Genomic DNA, 18,624 nt, shown 5'->3' with positions numbered 1-18,624 from the left:
AATCCATTCATCTCTTCATTATCTACTACCTATTTGTCCATCCATTATCCATCTATTCATTTTCCATCATGATACCATGCATCTGTGCATCTATGCATCTTCCCTCCATATACTATGTACCCATCATTCCATTATTTCATTTTTCTATTCATTACTCATCCATCCATTATCCATCCATCTATCGATCCATCCATTATCTACTCATCCATCTTTCTGTCCACTATTCATCCATCTATTCTCTGTATATCCCTCAACTACCCATCAACCCACCCACTCATGCTCTTGCCTTTCTATTCCATACAGCTATCTGTCCATCCATTGCTCATCCATCCATATATCCATTCATCTATTAGTCTATCCACTCTCCATCTTCCATCAAACTTTCAACTATTCATCAATCCCCCTACCCATTTTTATCTCCATCCATATTCCATGCATCACCCATCCATTATCAATTCACCTTGTACCCATCATCTGTTCATCCATTTCTCCATCCACTGGCCCACACATCATTTCCAAGCAACCATCCTTTCATCCATCATCTATCTACTCTTTTTGCCCCCAAATACTGTCATCTGTGTTTCCTGTTGTACTGAGCCGCACAATAGATGGTAAACAAGTTACACTGATAATCTGCTTTCTCTACTAGAGATCTCCACTGACAATGAATTTGGCACTTACAGTGTGAAACTTATAGTATCCCTAGATGCTTGGAAAGATTTGAGCATGGTGCTCAGACAAGAGATGCGGGTGGAAGGGGATCAAAGAGATACCTGAACAAAAGACTCTTGGAGAAGACCAAGTTTCAGTTTGAGGACCACCTAGAAGTCTTTCTGTCCTTCTGTCACTCTGGCTGAGGAAAGAGCTTTGGGTCATGGCCAGAGGGGGGAAGGGTTCTGTGGTCTTAGAGGGACTGCCCAGAAAGCCAGGGATCTGAGGCTTACTGAGGGGTATGGGACAAGACAGTTGATGAAAAGGGGGATGAGGAATGTGGGGCAACTAGACAGCGTCAGGTCAAGGGATAAGAGAATGTCTGCCTGTCTGTCTATTGGACATATCTGCCTATCGGACACAGTTGATGGCCCGGCTTCCTGTCGGATACGGATGTGCTATGAGGCTGGCTTCTTTTCTAGAAGTTCTGTTCCTTGACCACTGCAGAGAGGGAAGCTCAGTGCTATGGGCCCTGGGCACCAAGGTTCTGGTGGCTTATGCTGTTCATGTAAATATTAGTAACACTCCCAACCTCCCCTGCTGTAGATGCAGAAAATCTGAATCAATCTCAGCTACCCTGACCTTACTCCTAACCTTCTGGTGGTTTCATTTTCTTCAGTGGTAGCATATTCACCTCCCACAGGGTAGGAAACTGGAACTCTGTTTTCCAAGGGAATGAATTGTTTGGGGGGGGGGGATACTGGGTTAAGCACATCTAGGCCTCTATCTAGTTTGTCATGTGGCCTCTATGTCATTGTCTTGCCACCTCTGGGCCTCTCCACTAACCATGGGTGATAGGAGAGAACTTGAAGCCTCAGTTTCCCCCTCTCTGCTCTGAAGGTCTAGGACCCAGGCATTAGGCAAGTCCTTGCACAACACAGAGCAATAGGTGAGTCTCGCACAGCACAGAGCAGACAGGTACCAGACAATCAGGAGTCTGTTATCAGGGAGTGGATCTGGCTGGCACAGTGGGGGATGAACTCAGCGTAGGCCTCTGTGTGCTGTAGAAGATGGATTTTCCTTGAGCTGATAATGCTGCCTTGTGTTTGCAGAGTGGTTTATAGGTTTTGAAAGTATGTCTTCATAAGTCTTCTGATCTGAGTTTTGAGTGTTGATTAAACAAGAGTATGTATATAGTGAGTAACTCAAGACTAGTCCAGGTTTTGGGATGAGGGAGGGAACCTCAGCCTTCCTTAGACTCAAAGCAGATAGAGCACAAGGACATAAAACATCTCCTGTTTTCTTTTCATTATGTTATGATAAATGAAAATGGACATAAAATATGTTCATGATATTTACCATTCCCAGTTGTATACTTGAGATATAATACATTTTAAAAGAGTGACCCCTGCCCCCTTGAAAACCACAGGGCTGGTAGTTTTGCCTTCACTGATAAAGCCACCAATAGCTGGTGTGTGTTGGGTATGGTCCATGATAGACATTGGGGCCATTACTTCTGCATCCCATCACATGGGGTAGCTGAAGAATGCTTTTATAGAGTTAACAGATGGGGATCCTACAAACTTCATGAGCTATAGCAATAAGCCATCCTCACAGTGCACACATATGTGGGCATCTGACCTCATCCACAGATCCATCCTGACACATCAAATTCTGATGCTAACATGAATCTAGAGTAGGAGCCCAGACCAGGCTCTGCCAAAGCTTGGCAGCATCAGACTGTGAGAGAGCCCCAGGTGAGCACTGAGGTTTGGGCAGCTAGGTTTGCACAGGGCTCAGACCTTGCCACATGTAGGCTAGAGCTCCTGGCCACTAGTCGTCAGTAGCATTTGGCAATACCAGTGCTTTGCATACTTAGGAACCCCCAAAAGACCTGTAAGTCCCATATAACTCCATTTGGAAGATAGACACTATTTAGTTGTCCCTCAGCTCTCAGTTTGAGGCTCCCATCCTGGAAGAACATTAAGGCAGACAGCATTAGTAGAATCTCCTTCCATGATGCTGGGATGGGGGGGTCTTTAGTATGAGGCATCAGGAGGCCAAGGACAGACAGGGGAGAACCCCTTTACACATATGCATTCCCCTATTCTTCCTTAGCCATACAGACAGGCCTAGCTTATTATGGTTCAGTTCTATCACAGATTAAAAGCAATACATGATTGGCAAAAGTTTCAAATTCTGAGTTTTTATCTTCTCTGGGGCTAGTGCTCTGCAGGGTAGTATTATGTCTATAGTCTAGACAGTGGAAGATTCTGCAGCTCCCTATTTCCATGCGAACATAGGGGGAAGTTCTGATCCCTGGGCTAGTGCTCTGCAGGGTGGTATTGTGTCTGTAGTCTAGATAGTGGAAGATTCTGCAGCTCCCTATTTCCACATGAACATGGGAAATTCTGATCCCTGGGCTAGTGCTCTGCAGGGCAGTATTGTGTCTATAGTCTAGACAGTGGAAGATTCTGCAGCTCCCTATTTCCATGTGAACATAAGAGGAAGTTCTGGTCCCTGGGCTAGTGCTCTGCAGGGTGGTATTCTGTCTGTAGTCAAGACAGTGGAAGATTCTGCAACTCCCTCTTCTCATGTGAGCATGAAGAGAAATTCTGATCCCTGGGCTAGTGCTTTGCAGGGTGGTATTCTGTCTGTAGTCTAGACAGTGGAAGATTCTACAGCTCCCTATTTCCATGTGAACATATGGGGAAATTCTGATCCCTGGGTTAATACTCTACAGGGTGGTATTCTGTCTATAGTCTAGATAGTGGAAGATCCTGCAGTTGCCTATTTCCATATGAACATAAGGGGGAATTCTGACTCCTGGGCTAGTGCTCTGCAGGTGGTATTCTGTCTGTAGTCTAGACAGTGTGAGATGCTGCAGATCCCCCAAGACATATGACAACAAAGGGAGGCCAAGGACACTGGTGTGCTGTGCTGCTGTGTCAATGCTCTGCCGGTATATTCAATGCACTTTTGACTTTCAATATCTTTGACTCACACTAGGTTTATTTGGAGGCAACCTCATCATTAGTGTAGGATACTTGCATTCTACAGAACACAAAATCTTGGTGGTGTGATAAGAAGCTGAGGAGAGAACGTGGGCCTGGAGATGGGAGACCTAGAATGAAAACCTCTGGGAACAATGCATTTCAGAAATGAAGCTAAGCATCTCCATGTTCCTATTTGAATTAAAGCAAAAATACATACCATTGGAAAGCATTCACTTCAGTGGTATTTAGCTTTCAGCATTGAGCAGCCATTATCTCTGTCTAGTTCTTTGCATTTCATCACCTAAAGCAATGTCTCACCCCCATTACTGGTCACCCCATTCCATTGTCTCTTTCCTTACCCCCACAACCATGAATTCACTTTCTTGTCTATGTAGGGCTGGGTCTTACAAATGGTATCCTATGATAGTTGGCCTTTGGGGTCTGGCCTCTTAATTTAACAGAGTATTTTGGGAGTTCACACATGTAGTGAGCATTAGCTCCTCTTTTTGGTTTACATCAAGATAATAGTCCATTGAAATATGCCACATTTTGCTTGTATGATTCTGGTTATGAGGAGGCTGGGGGTTTCCAGCTCTCAGCAGGAATGCTACTGTGTACATGCATGTACAATTATTACCCAGATTCCCGCTCTCTGCCTCTTTTGGTTATGTCCCTAGTAGTGGGGTAGCTGGGTATCATGGCAATTCTGGGTTTGACTTTTTTCTTTCTGCTACAATGGCAAGTTTCACATTGTCTTGTAGCCTGCTCCAGAATGGGTAGAAGTGCAACAGGAGCTTCAAGGCTGGGGTGCAGAGAAGGTATCCAGATAGCAGATGATGCTGTAGAAGAATGGATGTACTGGTTTGGCCAACCATGGCCCTGAAGGAGACAGCAATGGAGCCAGGTTTGCTGCTATACCTTGGACCAGAGGAGTCCCATGGCCAGCCCAGAGAAGGGAGAAGATCCAGGGGCCACTTGAGGGGGACTGCTCTGTGGTGTAGATCTCATTCCACCCAATGCTGGAAATAGCACACCTTCTCATTCTGGGTCTTGGAGAATAAGGGGAGAAAAATCAAGTTTGCTGGTCACTAGGAATTGTTCTAGTTATGACTAAAGTGGGTAGAGATCCAGGGTTGAACCTTCTATGGCTCCTGTCCAGCATGAGAAGCACCTGCTAGATCCATGTCTTCTGCAGGACTCAACTCTTACTTCAAAGCTTTTTCTTTCTTTCTTTTTTTTTTTTTTTTGGTCTCTAGTGACATGTATTTTTTGGACCCAATTTCATCTGGTGTTAGTACAGGCATGCCAGCTTTTTTTTTTTGGCCAGTTTGTGTGACATGCCTTGTGTCCATCCTTTTATTTAAATTTGCTCATGTCTTTGAATCTAAAGTGTATCTTTTATAGACAGCAGCACAGTCTTGGATCATAGCTTTTGTTTTGTTTTTGTCTATCTGCCAACTTCCAACTGCTGATTGGAGTGTGTGGTTAATTTACACTTAATGTACTTACTGATCTGGAAGGTGTTAAATCTGCCAGTGTGCTACTTGTGTTCTGTGTTCTTTTGTTCCTTTATTTCTCCATTACTGGTTTCTTTTGTGATAAGTAGATATTTCCTAGTGTGTCATTTCGATTCTTATGTTGTTTCTTTTATGCTTTAAATTAGTTCCTTAGTAACAGCTCTGCAAATAACAATGGGCATCTTTAAAAGCAGCTAGTTGGAGTTGATATCTTACAACTTCAGTGGTTTACAAAAGTTTTTTTTTTTAAATAGATCCATTCCTTCTCTCATTATTGTTGTACAAGTGAAACATTGAGGCACTTCTTAATCATTGCTTTATAACTAAGTACTGCCTCCAACACTGCTTTGCAATTACTACTTTATAAGTTAAGTAGCTGCCTTTTATATAGATGGAGAAAGATTATGAATAAAAGGATCTGATGCCCTTGTATATTTACATATGTAGTTACTTTGATTGCCACTCTAATTCTTTTTATGAATTTGGGTTACTGACTATAGTTCTTTCATTTCACTCAGAAGAACTTTAAAAATATTCATTGTAGTACAAATTTGTTAGAAATGGATACTTTTAGTTTTTCCCTTGTTGTTGTTTGTTTTTGTAGGAATAGCTTAATTTCTTTGTTTTTTAAAGAGGGATAGTTTAGCTGGGTATAGAATTTTTTATTGACTCCCACGTTAGTTTATACCTTTAACCATCTCAATTCACTGTCTGAGAACATCTTAATTTCTCTGAATTTACAGGATAATTTAAGTGGGTGTAAAATTCTTGGTCATCACTTTCTTTCAGCACATTAACCATGTCATCCCATTGCTTTCTGGACTCTGGTTTGGGATGAGAAGTCACTCATGGACCTTATTGTGGAATCACTCTAACAATGAATTGCTTTTTTTCTTGCGTGTTTTTAACATTGTACCATCACCTTGCACTTATAGTAGTTTAAACATGATGTATCCAAGCATGAATCTCTTGCAGTTTATCGTTTTTTGGCATTTGTTAAGCTTCTCAGACGTTCAGACTAACATTTTCATCGAGGTTTAAATGGTTTTGTTCATCATGTCTTTAGATATTTTTTTTCTGCCATTTTCACTCTTCTTCTAAACCTCTTATGAAACAAACACTCAGTCTTTTAAAGCAGAGCCCTGCGTGTCCCCGAGGCTCTGTTCTTTTTTTCCATTCTTTTTAGCTTCTTTCCCCGGAGAACACGTTGCACACCTGCAGATTCCAGTCCTGGCTGCATTCATCCATTTATGTACATATCATCCTGAGAAGAGCTGTGGCTTTTAGATCAGAGAACTCAGGGTGGCCCTCTCACTCTCACTGCTTATAATTTATTGGAACTGGGCAAATACTTGACCTCCCCAAGTACTTCTTACTCTAGGAAGTAAAGTGGTCATCTCCACTGGAGAGCAGACCTCACTGCTATTAGAATCCGGTCTAGCCCAATTGCTGGCTCTTACTTGGTTTTTCATTTTTGCTTTTGGTGTAAAACCTCCCAGGCCAGGAACAGTATGCTTTTGGCTAAAATACAAATGGCTGTTAGCAACAGAAGCAAATTAGAGTCCAACACATTCCCCATTTAGTCTATTTAGGTGAAGAAGTTGTGGCGCCTCTACTTGGAGTTGATGAATTAAAAATGATGCTTATGAAGAATGCTATTGGCAATAGACTAGTGTTGGCATTTTCTTATAATTGCTTATGTGCAGTTTTCTCTCAGCTGTGGAAAATGCATTTAGGAATAGGATTTGGGAAACAGAAAGAAAGGTTCCCAGGTCTGAGTGGAAAGATGGAGAGTAGATGTTCCTGAATTTCCATATCTCTTCTGTTTTCTCTTGTTTCTTCTTATTATGTGAGTTTCTCCATTGAGAAACCATTATTCCTATAGCCAGCAACTTTCAAAGGAGGAAAGTCTAAAAATCAGAAAAGAAACTAAAAAGAATTGGCTGGAAGTCTAGGGCGTAACCAAGATTGGATGGGTGGGGGTAGTTTCCATTCTTTTCTTGTTTGGGTTTTGGTATCTCCATCTTTGCATGGTTAGGTGACTTGCCCAGGCCATACAGCTGAGATATGGAGGAGGACCCCTAGGACTAGGGTTTTCCATCTTTAATTGTTATCTTGCAGTAATTATGGCTATCATGCAGCCCCTGGCGATGCCTGCCTCTACCCTTTGCCTGTGATGTCTCACAATGCTGGTTGATGAGAATTGGCTGTGACAGATGCACAAGTGTCCACCCCAGCAACTGTCATCCTTGCTTTTTTAGGAAGGCTATCAAGGACAAGGCTCCACTTGGGCATGGTTTTCTCACTGTGGAGCTTCAGCCAAGAAGCTTAAATAGGTAGATGCTTGTGTGTGGGGCCCTTTTTGGCCCCTTGGAATCCATCCAACCCCCTGCCTCACACACAGTAAGACAGTGAACTTAAGTCCTCATTCAGAGGTTTGGAAATCCAGTGCTCTGTGGCTCCGGGGAGAGGGACATACCAACAGAACAGAGATCAGTGTGAATAATACAGGCTAGCTTCTGGAATGGACTGCTGTAGAGTGGTCAGAGGTCAGAGATCATGTGGAATGTGAAAGCTGTTCCTCAAATGGCCCAGGCTTTCAGTGTGTCAAGGTCAGGGCTTCTCTTACTCTGATCACCTAGAAGTCTTGCTTCACTATGACGGAACCGAAGCCATTTGAGCCTGACACTATTAGCCTAGGGAGGGAAACAGTGCACTTCCTCCTGCTGGACCATGCCAACCTAAGGCTCAGGGGCTGCCCACTAGTACTGATTTTTCTTAATTCTATCACGGACTTCTCAAACATCAGCCAGATTTCTATCCTTTTTCCCCTTAGGAGTCTTTGATTTGTCTCTCCACATTTTCTCGTAGAGATTTTTGGATGGTGGAGAGTACAGGAAAGAATGGCAGGAAGTGAAGAAGGTTTTGTGCTGATGCAATGGGAGGACCTGGATTTCATTTCCTGACCAAGGGGACAAGGTGGACACCTCATTTGCCCTGTGGGTGTGGCTGACAGCAGGAGCTTAGGATCACGGCCCAGATCAGTTTGACATGGGAACTTAGAAAATCACCATGCTAAGAGCCCAAGATCATGGGCACCACCTCATCCATGCTGGGGAGAATATTGACTACCTGGAAAGATTAAGAAATGTATTTGGGGCTCATTTGCACCCTCTTTTCCCCAGGAGATAAGTTATTGAGTATAAAAAGGTTTTAGCTCTGCTCTCAGCAAACACTGGTCATTACTATTCTTATATTTTATCTATGCCAAAATGCTGTTGATTGATGGTACTTTCTGAGAAAAAAAAATCCACCATGTAACATAAGTTTTGCCAGTGAAAAAGTTTAGCGAATTTCCCTTTGATTCTTGGACCTATCCCAGGAGAGAACCTAGGCAGGTGGGACCTGTGCTTGCATTCATGTTTTGCATTGACAGATCTCCCGCCAGAGGGCACCCTTGTACCTCTGGTGATAGGCTGAGGGAGCGTGCAGGCCAAGGCTTCCACCATCCTGCCACCCCGTGGGCTATTTGTGGACAGCATTTCCAGAGCCGCTTCTAAAAGCAAGCTTGTGTGAAGGATAGGAAGCCCCAGCCTTTCTTAAAAGCACAGAGAAACTGTGAATATAAGCCTGAGATACGGGGGGGGGGGGGGGGGAGGCTGGAGTGTCCCATCCCAGGCAATTTCATGTCTAACTTGGGGTTCACATCACAATCTAGGCATTGACAGGTACCTCTGTGGCATCACATTGCCCCATGAGACAAGGTTTTGAGGCCCTTTTATGGATGGAAGCCATCTCAGTCTTTTCTTTTGACTACGTTCCAGAAGAAACCTATGCTTTGCATACTTAGAGGTCACAAAATGTATTTGGAGTTCATTTGCTCCTTTAAGATACAAAGTTAAAGGAAACTGACTAGGAAGCCACGTTCCTCTGGGGCAACAGAGAAGCACACCAAGGGCGTGAGCTTTTTCATTATATAAAACGATCTGCCAGGTTTCCTTCTGCAGAACACAGAGGGCCCTGTGAGAAAGCAATGGCTTAGCATGCGGTAACCACAAATACTGGTACCTCCCTCTTCCAGAGGAAAGACTAAATTCAGGAGGACAAACTCTAAAATGCCATGTGACTTAAAGAGACTGCATCTCTTTCATGTCGTCTTTTCCAGAAGAGCAAAGTAAGGGCTAGAGAATTTCGGGAGCTCGTGGGAGGATGAATGGGAGGCTAGCTGCATTGTGGGCAGAAGTGGGAACCATCCCAGAAGCACAAGGGGCTGAGGTTAGCGCCCTCCCCCAGCATGTCTCTTTTCAAAGCCACCCTGAGTCATCCTTCATTGGGATCTGTGCTTTTAATCCCTACTGTGATAAAAAAAAAAAAAAAAAAAACAAATCCTATCTGTCATTCATAAATATTTCATTCCTCTCCAGTAACAAATTCTCCAACACCACCTTCTCCATGCTGGGCAGCTGGAGGAGGCAGGCAGTATGGCACCCTCACCTGGCACCAGGCCCTGGGCAGTGATAGTAAACATGATAAACAGAAGGATGAGGCTGGGGAATGGAGGATAGTGACTGCTGTCTCTAAGGTGGCAATCTGGGCTCAAGTCCAGTGGGCCTGCTGTGAGTGCCGATCTTGACTCCTAGGCATTGTAGTGAGAATTCAAAGATGGCCTCTGAAAGCCCAGACTGGTAGCTCATGCTTGTCATCCAAACATTTGGGAGGCTGTGACAGGGGGATTTCTGTGATTTCAAGACAAGGCTATGTAGTGAGTTCCGGGCCAGATGGCACTAGAGAGTGAGACCTTGTTTAAATTAAAAAAAAAAAAAATCAGAAAAAAATGGCTTCTGTGGGAGGCTTTGGAAGCACTCTTTGAACTAGTGTTGAACATGAGTGACGGATAGGGGGAGCAAGACCTCGAATTCAGCTTTTGACCCATATGATGTTGTGTTGATTTCCTCTATTAAATACAACACATGGAGAACTGGTAAGTGCTTACTGTGTTCCCAGCACCCCCCTGTTATTCCACACCATTTGGCTTTGCACTCTGCTGTGCAGGTGAGCTCCATGGAGAAGGAGTGAGAATCCCACCTGTGTGGGTGATATTTACCACTACACGATTCATTTTTTTTCCCCCCAAAGACCCACATTTCCATCTGGTGTCTTCTTTTGGGCAGAGCCTCCTCTTCCAACAAGTGTGCTGTGCAGATGTGATGGTGTTGAATTCTCCACTTTTGAAAAGCTGAAAATGAAAGTTGTCTCCCTTGGGTGTGGAATTCTGGATTAGTGGTTTTCCCCTTGACTCTGTGCTGGCCTGGCTCCAATTGCTTTTTGGACTCCATTGCTTGTGATTGGAACTCAGCAGTCTAAGAGGTGTTGTCTCTGTAGTATTTGTGTTGTTTTTTTTTAATCTGTCTGCCTTCCAGCAGGCCTCTCTTTAGCTTTCTTATCACTTAGCTGACATGTGGTTTCCTTTACATTTATTCTACTTAAGAGTTTGCAGAGATGATTGAATTTGTCAATTTGTCTTTCATGGAATGTGGTTGATTTGGGCCATTATTTCTCTCATTTTCTAGAATGTCTTTTTGATACCCTCTTGCCCCTGAGGCTTTGTATCTTGCTTCTTTCGATTGTTTTCTCCCTTCCTTCTCCACACTGGTTGAGTTCTATCAAAATATACATTGCAGTCCTTCTCTGCCTTTTTGTCTCCCCACGCTTAACCTCTCTGGCCTGGTTCCAACTTCGTGTCGTGCCATTTATTCTCCTTTGTAATGGATGAGGGTACCTGAGGCAACATAGGTCAGTGCTAGCTGGGGTCAAAGGGTTCGGGTGCCAGAGAGAATGAGGCCAGGTCTCCTGGAGAGACCATAAAGGATAGAAGATGAATGAAGGTGGAATCGAAGCAGGAGGGAGATTTACATTTGGTAGATTCCTATTATGTTTCTGTTCTCAGAAGATCTGCCCAACAATCCACCGAGAAACGCCATCATCGACATATCAGTTGACAGAGACTCTCTGGGGTATAACATAATACAGGTGGTGAAGTGACCATGAGCATGTGACTTGAGGAAACATACCTGTCACCTTCCTTGATGGGGCAGGCTTTGAAGATGACTTCTAGCCTTCAAATTCTCAGACCAGACACTGTCCATGATGTACTTTTTTTTTTCCTTCTGGGCAATCTTCATTTAAGAACTTGAACTAGAACCAACAGCCACTGAGGCCCTTGAGGACTGTGTGCTCCCCCTCCATGAAGGTTACTTTTGATACAAGGTTACATTCTATTACCAGACCAACTTTCTACCTTTCCGGGCACTGCCTAGGCATGAGGATACAGCAGTGAGCAAATGAAAGAAAAGCAAGTTCTTCCAATTCTGTCTGACTTCTCCCAATTTAAACATTTGCTTTTTGCCTCATTCTCTTAACACAGGGTTACCTGACCTGCTAACTCACTTCCTGGCTTTCTTGTTTGTGGGCTTGAAGTCATTACCTCATTTGATTAGGGTCATTATACAGTTAGGCACCTGAGGAGTCAGCATCCTGCTGGCACATGGTGACTGTCCTTTCAGTAGTTACTCTTTATGGAGATCCATAGTAGGGATGTTCCATTTTCTCTCTTGAGTTTTTGTACTTGGGTAATTTTCTTAGTAGCAAATATGCTGTGCTACTCTAAGAACATTGGCATGCCTCAGCCTTCCTCATATCAAACCATCACAAGGGATACTTTCCAAACTAGTCTTCTTTCCCTCCTAGGTGGTAAGATAGTTAAGGCTAATAAGCATCCCTTATCCAAAATGCTCCTACCCATTTTTGTGCTTGGGGCTTTGGGAGATCTTTTTGGATTTGGGGATATTTGTGTCTATATAATGCGCTGTTTTAGGGAAACAACTCCAGTGCAAATACAAGCACCTCATAGCTTAGGGAGATTTTTTTTTAATCAAGCACAAAGTTTCATTGGATGAAATCTTCTACTTGTGGCATGATGGTGCTACTCCAAAAGTCTTGAGGGCACATATCTGCAATCTCAGCACTTGGAAAAGTGGAGGTAGGGGGATCAGGAGTTCAGGAACAGCCTCAGCTACGTAATGAGTTTGAGGTTAGCCTGGACTACATGAGACACTGTCACAAAACAAAACAAAACGTTTTAGGTTTTGTCGAATTTTTTGATTTTACATTCTGAGATTCGAGATACGTAATCAAATCCCTTTATATTGACATCCCCCCCATCCCTCTGATCCTAGTGCTCATGAGACTTTTGAACTGGTTCTTTGTCTTTCTATGCTCTAATCTCCTTGCTGTTATAAATGCCTGACGTTTCCATCTTTACTCCGGAAACCTCACAGAACCTTTCCTGACGACTGTCCCCACTCTTCTTCTCCTTCCCCTAGGATATGGACACGCTGCACCTGGTACTGATGCTGGCAAGGCCTTCTGTATGTTCTACGCTGTGTTGGGCATCCCTCTGACGCTGGTCATGTTCCAGAGCCTGGGTGAGCGCATGAACACCGTCGTGCGCAGGATGCTGAGGCGTTTCAAGAAATGCTGTGGCATGCGCAACACTGATGTTTCTATGGAAAACATGGTGACCGTCGGCTTCTTCTCCTGCATGAGCACCCTGTGCCTTGGGGCGGCTGCCTTCTCCCAGTGCGAGGACTGGAGCTTCTTCCACGCCTACTACTACTGCTTCATTACACTGACTACTATAGGATTCGGCGACTTTGTGGCCCTGCAGTCCAAAGGTGCCCTGCAGAAGAAGCCATTCTACGTGGCCTTCAGCTTCATGTATATCCTGGTGGGGCTGACCGTCATCGGCGCCTTTCTCAATCTCGTGGTCCTGCGATTCCTGACCATGAATACCGATGAGGAGCTGCTGGAGGGAGAAGTTGCGCAGATACTTTCTGGACCCCCAAGCAACGCGATACATGTGCCACGTGGCCACTTTAGCTTCCATCCTGTGGCCTTCCTGAGGAAACATGGCAGGACCCTGTGCTTTCTCTGCTACCCACGTGGTGCCCCCGCCCAAGATGATGATAATGACGATGTTCCCGAGGTTGTTACTGCGGGTCCTTCTGGTGCTGCTGTGGTTCACAGGAATGTCCGGGCTACTGTCCACTCCGTTTCCTGCAGGGTTCACCAGCTCTCCCCAAACACACTGAGGAACACCTTCTTCCGGACCCCGTTCGGCACCATCATCCCGCCTGGGTTCCACACCTGCAGGCATCACAACCACAGGCTGGTCCTCCGTCGCAAGTCCATCTAAGTGTGGGAGGGAAGTAGACGGAGTCATTTGTCATGCCGATGTAAGTTCCATTGGCCCAACTCCTCTTTCTCCCCTTATTTATTATTACTCTCCTTTTTCCTGATTACGGTCATCATCATTCCTTTCTTCCTTCCTTTCCTGGTTTCATTTCTTTCCCACCTTTCCAGCCAGGCAGAGCTGTCCAAAGGGAAAATAGAGGCCCAATCCTCTCTGAAACTGGCACCTGAGCATGAAGCATGGATTCCTTCCTTTCTCCCCAGCAGAGATATGCCTTACATTTCTCCCTACCCTGCCTCCTCTCTCTGGGGTGGCTTTCCTAGGACAGGTATGAGAACAAGAGCACCAAGACAGAGCTGAGAGGATGCCCAACCCGAAGCCTTTGACTGCCTACCTGTAGTGATGTCTCCGACCTTAACTCCTCTCTTTTTCCCCAAGGACTGGGTGGCTGTATGTACGCATGTGCAAAATGAGTGTGTGTGCTTCTGTGTGCAGGTGTGTTGTGCGACAAGGTGGAAAGTATCAGGTATTCACTTCCCTTCTCACTCATACAATTTTATTAACAGTCTCCTGGAGGCTGCTTCCCAACAAACTAAACCCTGCGAGGTTGATCACCTTGCCAAATTGAGCACATTCCACAAAAGCACTTTTGACCCAAGATGTATCATATGGCCATAGTTTCAAGTGGCTAGCTTCTAAATCTCATTCACTACTCTTCAGGGTGGAGGTGGGAAAGACCACGGATCAGGTCAGCTTACCAGTTTAAAATGAACTCTTAAGAAGCACGCACTTTTGGGAACTGGTGACATCCCCGCATCCCTGACACAAGGAAGAGGAAGCTAAGGGTGCCAAGGAGTAGTCAGAAGCCACCAGTGTCAACTTCCTCAAGACATTTTTAATTTCAGCATTTCCCGTTCCAACAGTTTTTCCTGTACCTGGAGTTGTCAGGGTAAATAGGAAGATTGTTGGGACCCAAGAGTCTCTATTTTATTATTTCCCTTTTCCTAATGATGATGACTGTGACGATGATGACTCGAAAGCCTCTACCTGCATGGATAAGAGTCCTAGTTTTGGAATGCTTGGATGAGAATGGGTATCAGAATGATGATGTGGTTTCTTTTCCTAATAAGAAAGTGACAGGGCATTCCTTGTTTAAATATATATAGAGAGATATATATTTCAGGAAAGATTCTCTAGATACATTGGGTCTGTAAATAGGGAGAAGTTCTCTTTACACGTTGGTCTCAGGAAGTGTTTAGAGGCTGTATCTTGGCCTACTGGGGAATTGTCGATCTCAGGGGATGCTTTTGTCTAGGTAGTGGAGAAATTCTTCCCCACTCTCAATAAAGGGTGGCCCCTTAGGGGATAGTTCAGACTAGAGAATATGGCACATGTAGGCCCTTTCAATCGAAGGAGTCAGAGGGCAGCTTGGCCTCTACATTCACTGAGGGACTCTAATTTCTCTCATCACCATCCCTGTCATCTCTAAAAGTCACCCATTCACTCATCCTCCCACTCCTTCTTCGTACACTGGAAGTTCCTGGCTTTTGGATGGAAATGGGCTTTGGCTACACTACGCATGCACAAGGAACGCACTTACTGATCTTCAAGATTTCTTAAAGGACACAGCATCCAAATGCCACCAGTCCCAAGCATGTGTGCCACTGGGCTGAAACCAGGAGCATCCAGGACTCCTCTGGAAAGTCAATGCATGCACTTAATGCTACACCCCGTGTTGAAATATCCCCCTTCGTCTAGGACACGGGACCTTCAAAAGGAGTCTGTGAACCTTAGACTCTCTTGGCCAAAGTTGACATATACAAACTTCAAGGTCTTTATCAGTTCACTTGTTTGAGATTTTGTTGTATGGAAAGCCCTGCACAGGGTTCTCAAGTCTGTCCAGAGAATAGAAGCAATCAATCTTCTTGAATGTTTTTGCTCTGCAAAGAGATTGTTGGCTCTTTTGGGTCACAGACGTGACAATCCTGATGCCTATATGCAGAGTACTTTATGCCTTGGACAAGGCTTCCTGGAACACATGTAGGAACCCCCTGAAAACTGTTGTAAGATTTTCCCTCAAATGGGGGGTATGTGTGATCAACTCTGATCTGTATAAGGCGCTGAGGCACTGAGAGAACCAAGGATCTACTCTCAGTCCCTACCCAGAAGGGTCCAGAAGGTGGACTTCCTGACACCAAGGTGTCCAGACTCAGCCCTCCAGTGGAGGAGGGACCCTGCTCTGTGTCTCCATAGGGCCAATCATTAGGCCCAGGAGTCAAGTCAGAGGGACATAGGCTCAGCCTATCTGTAGAGCTGGCTTCCCACTCATGGATCTGTGCAAAGTGGTCACACAGTGACCATTGTATGGAAAAGATTAAATGGCAGGGAGATGCCCTCTTCCTAGAAAAATATAGACAACACCTTCTATATTCTCACGAGGCTGACCCTCCCCTATTTTCTGCAAGGTAAAGAGTTGTAGAGTGAACTCGTTCTTGTAACACCTCCCTCCCCAGCCCATTTCTTCAACTTTTTATTGCCAGTTTATCTGTGGAAGAAAGGGCACCAGGTTGTCTCTTCCAAGCTCAACATAAGAGCATGGAGGAAGGGAATGAATCTTGGCCTATCTCCCTGTGAGTGGATCTTCTCGAATGACCTATTTGTTCCTTAGCATGGATTATTCTCTGGGCACGTCCAATGATGTGCTCCCTTGGGGTGAGGACATGGATAAGTCAAGTTCTGAAGGACTTTCCTCTTTACAAGATAGGAGTGGGTCACTTCCATGAAGAGCCCACCAATAGAGGCCGAGGGCCTCCAAGTGGGGGGCGGGCAGGGAGCTCCACTGATTCCCCCATTTTCAGAAGAGGAGACTGAGGTTCAGGAGGGTCAACATATCTGAGGTCATGTGTCCAGAATATAGGTCTTCACAATTCCTTTTGCTGTTGTCCTAGCTGCTTTGTGGCTGTTTTGAACAGCATTCCAAAGATCCCCCATTGCTGGACTGTATTGTGTCTCTGGCCAAGGCCTCTCTCCCTCTCTCATACACTTGGCAACTTCTTTCAGCCAAGTGATTGTTGTACACTTCCCTCCAGTTAACCAAACCCCTTCAACAGCAAGGGAGATGACCTCATGCCAGGTTATTTGCATAAGGGACTCAGCTTCAGGAACCGGAGGCTGGCTTGCTGTCCAGTTCCTGGAAGTCAATTTGCCTTGTATATACTTAATAAGATATCTGATTCACTTGAACTCTTCACTAAGTGATCTCCATCTTTACTTCATCAAGGACAGGAAGAAGTAGACAATGCTATGGAGTAACCCAGAGCTCTGGGCTTGCTGATTTCTAGTGTTCATCCCATTTTGACCCTCAAAGGTACCCATCCCAGGAAGAAAGTGCTGTCTCACCCTTTAGCCTGTTAGACTTTGAACATCAGAGGGAACCTCCCTCTCTGGGTTTTGAGATTCTCTGTTAGGCCCCAAACTGGAATCAGCTCTGTGCTTTCTGGTTGCCCCATTTAGTCCGAAGGCCAAGTCAGCAGTCTCCAAGCATGCTGCAAATGCCATATATCACTCTCTTGTAAGAGTTGTGAGAGTCATGGTGGGTGACTGATTGACAGGGGTGCTGACACTCAGCATGACCATAGTAAATGGCACACCTGTATGTTCTCTGTGCACTTGATTGAGAAGACATCTGGAGAGTAAGTAGAAAAGCTGAGATAGGTCAGTTTTATCCTTTTCATCCAGATATGAAAGCTGTATGGACCTTGAATCCTAGTGCCAATCTATTCCAGCTAGAATCTGGAGGGATCAGGGTTCTTCAGAGCTCTCCCTTGTCTGTGCACTCTGAGAGAAAGAAAGAAATCAGAAAATGAGGACCTATCATGGGGGCTGCCAGCCTCACTTCCACACATTCTTTCTAAAATAATGAGCTCTAAGTCAGAGAATCACTGAGAGTGTCCACAGAGGTATGAGATCTGAGGTGGATGCCGGAATGGGTCCATTCTACCAGCTCCAAGCTTGCCGGAATCTGTTCACTGTGGCTCAGTTCTGAAAGTGGTTATGACTTTCACACACATCCGAGATGCATTTCCCTCCAGAGTCAAGGTCTTTTCGGGACCCAGGAGGCATCTTAGGTGAGGAAAGAGCGGTAGGACAGGGAACGGTTCTTCTGTCTTGCCTCGCTGGGCTCTTGGAAGTCATTCCACTCCTTGAGCCTCTGTAGCTTTCTTCTTAAGATGATGGTCAAGGGAGGGTGGGGAATCTAGGCGCACTTAGCACAAGATGAGCTTGACCACAAGGACCTTTGGCTTGGATGATCTGGTCACCTTTGAAGATTAGGCCACCAAAAAACCCAGCCAAAATTGTGACAGGAGATGGAGAGCTGGAAAGGTGAAGAGACCCAAAGTGCTGGCATAGAGCATTGGTCATTATGTGGACCACGGTGTCACGAATCATGGGTTCCCTACACAGTGCTGGGCTTGTATTGACTTTCTGTCATCCCATCTTGACCACTTGTTGGTAGAGTTTGCTGCTTCAGGAACACAGAAGTCTATGATCATGATTCCCTTGACACCAACTTTGAAAAAAAGCCAAGGCTGACAGAAAAGTTGATAGGACAGTGCTATGGGTTTTCTGATACCTTTCACCCAGAACCCCAGCCTCAATACCCCCCCTCAACACTGAGTTGGTTGGAAGATAAGGTGTTGTGATGTCTACAGCTTTTAGGTGGTTCAGCCAAAGACAACATTGTATATCTCCCATGACAAGTGCATTCTCTTACATAGTAGTACCATTGTCACACCTAAGAAACTTAGTATAAGAACATCTAATATAATAATATAATCTGTATAAAGAATTCCCCAAGAGTGTCCCCCAAAATGTCGTATTGAGCTTGTTTGTGAATCTAAGACGCCTTCCAAGATCACACCCCACACCTGCTTGTCTTGTTGTTTCCCAACCCCCCAATTGAGGGCATCTCCCTCACTGTGTTTGTGTCTCTTGATAATTGATAGTTTTGAGGACCCCAGGCCCGTAGTCTTGTAGAATGCCCATGATCTGCTGTCGTCTGCTCGTTGCCTCGAGTTGAAGAACTGTTGACAAGAAAATGATGTAGTTGATGTTGTTTAGCCCTGATTTATGCATTGGATGTTTGTCTCTCTGGGGACCTCTGTGGTTAATGATTTTGTTGTGAATAAATAAGTCATATTAAATATTG

At 44.9% G+C, this 18,624-nt stretch overlaps 1 protein-coding gene across 2 annotated transcripts in view; it reads left to right on the top strand.

The window, feature by feature from the left end:
• Kcnk9 (potassium two pore domain channel subfamily K member 9) overlaps window positions 1-18,624 on the top strand; it is a 42,656-nt gene that overhangs the window by 19,054 nt on the left and 4,978 nt on the right. Inside the window, exon 2 of one of the 2 annotated variants that reach the window (XM_006989196.4) lies at window positions 12,547-13,458. In XM_006989196.4, the coding sequence (XP_006989258.3) occupies window positions 12,547-13,418 (872 nt within the window). In that variant the 3' untranslated portion in view covers window positions 13,419-13,458. Of the gene's footprint in view, window positions 1-12,546; window positions 18,620-18,624 lie in introns of those variants that run through there. The other variant, XM_042264608.2, reaches the window with a different exon arrangement.

This window comes from Peromyscus maniculatus, chromosome 20 (assembly GCF_049852395.1).
Source record: "Peromyscus maniculatus bairdii isolate BWxNUB_F1_BW_parent chromosome 20, HU_Pman_BW_mat_3.1, whole genome shotgun sequence".
Lineage (NCBI taxonomy): Eukaryota > Metazoa > Chordata > Mammalia > Rodentia > Cricetidae > Peromyscus > Peromyscus maniculatus.
The sequence above is the reverse complement of the archived record's forward strand: the minus strand, read 5'-3'. Positions and strand labels throughout refer to the sequence as shown.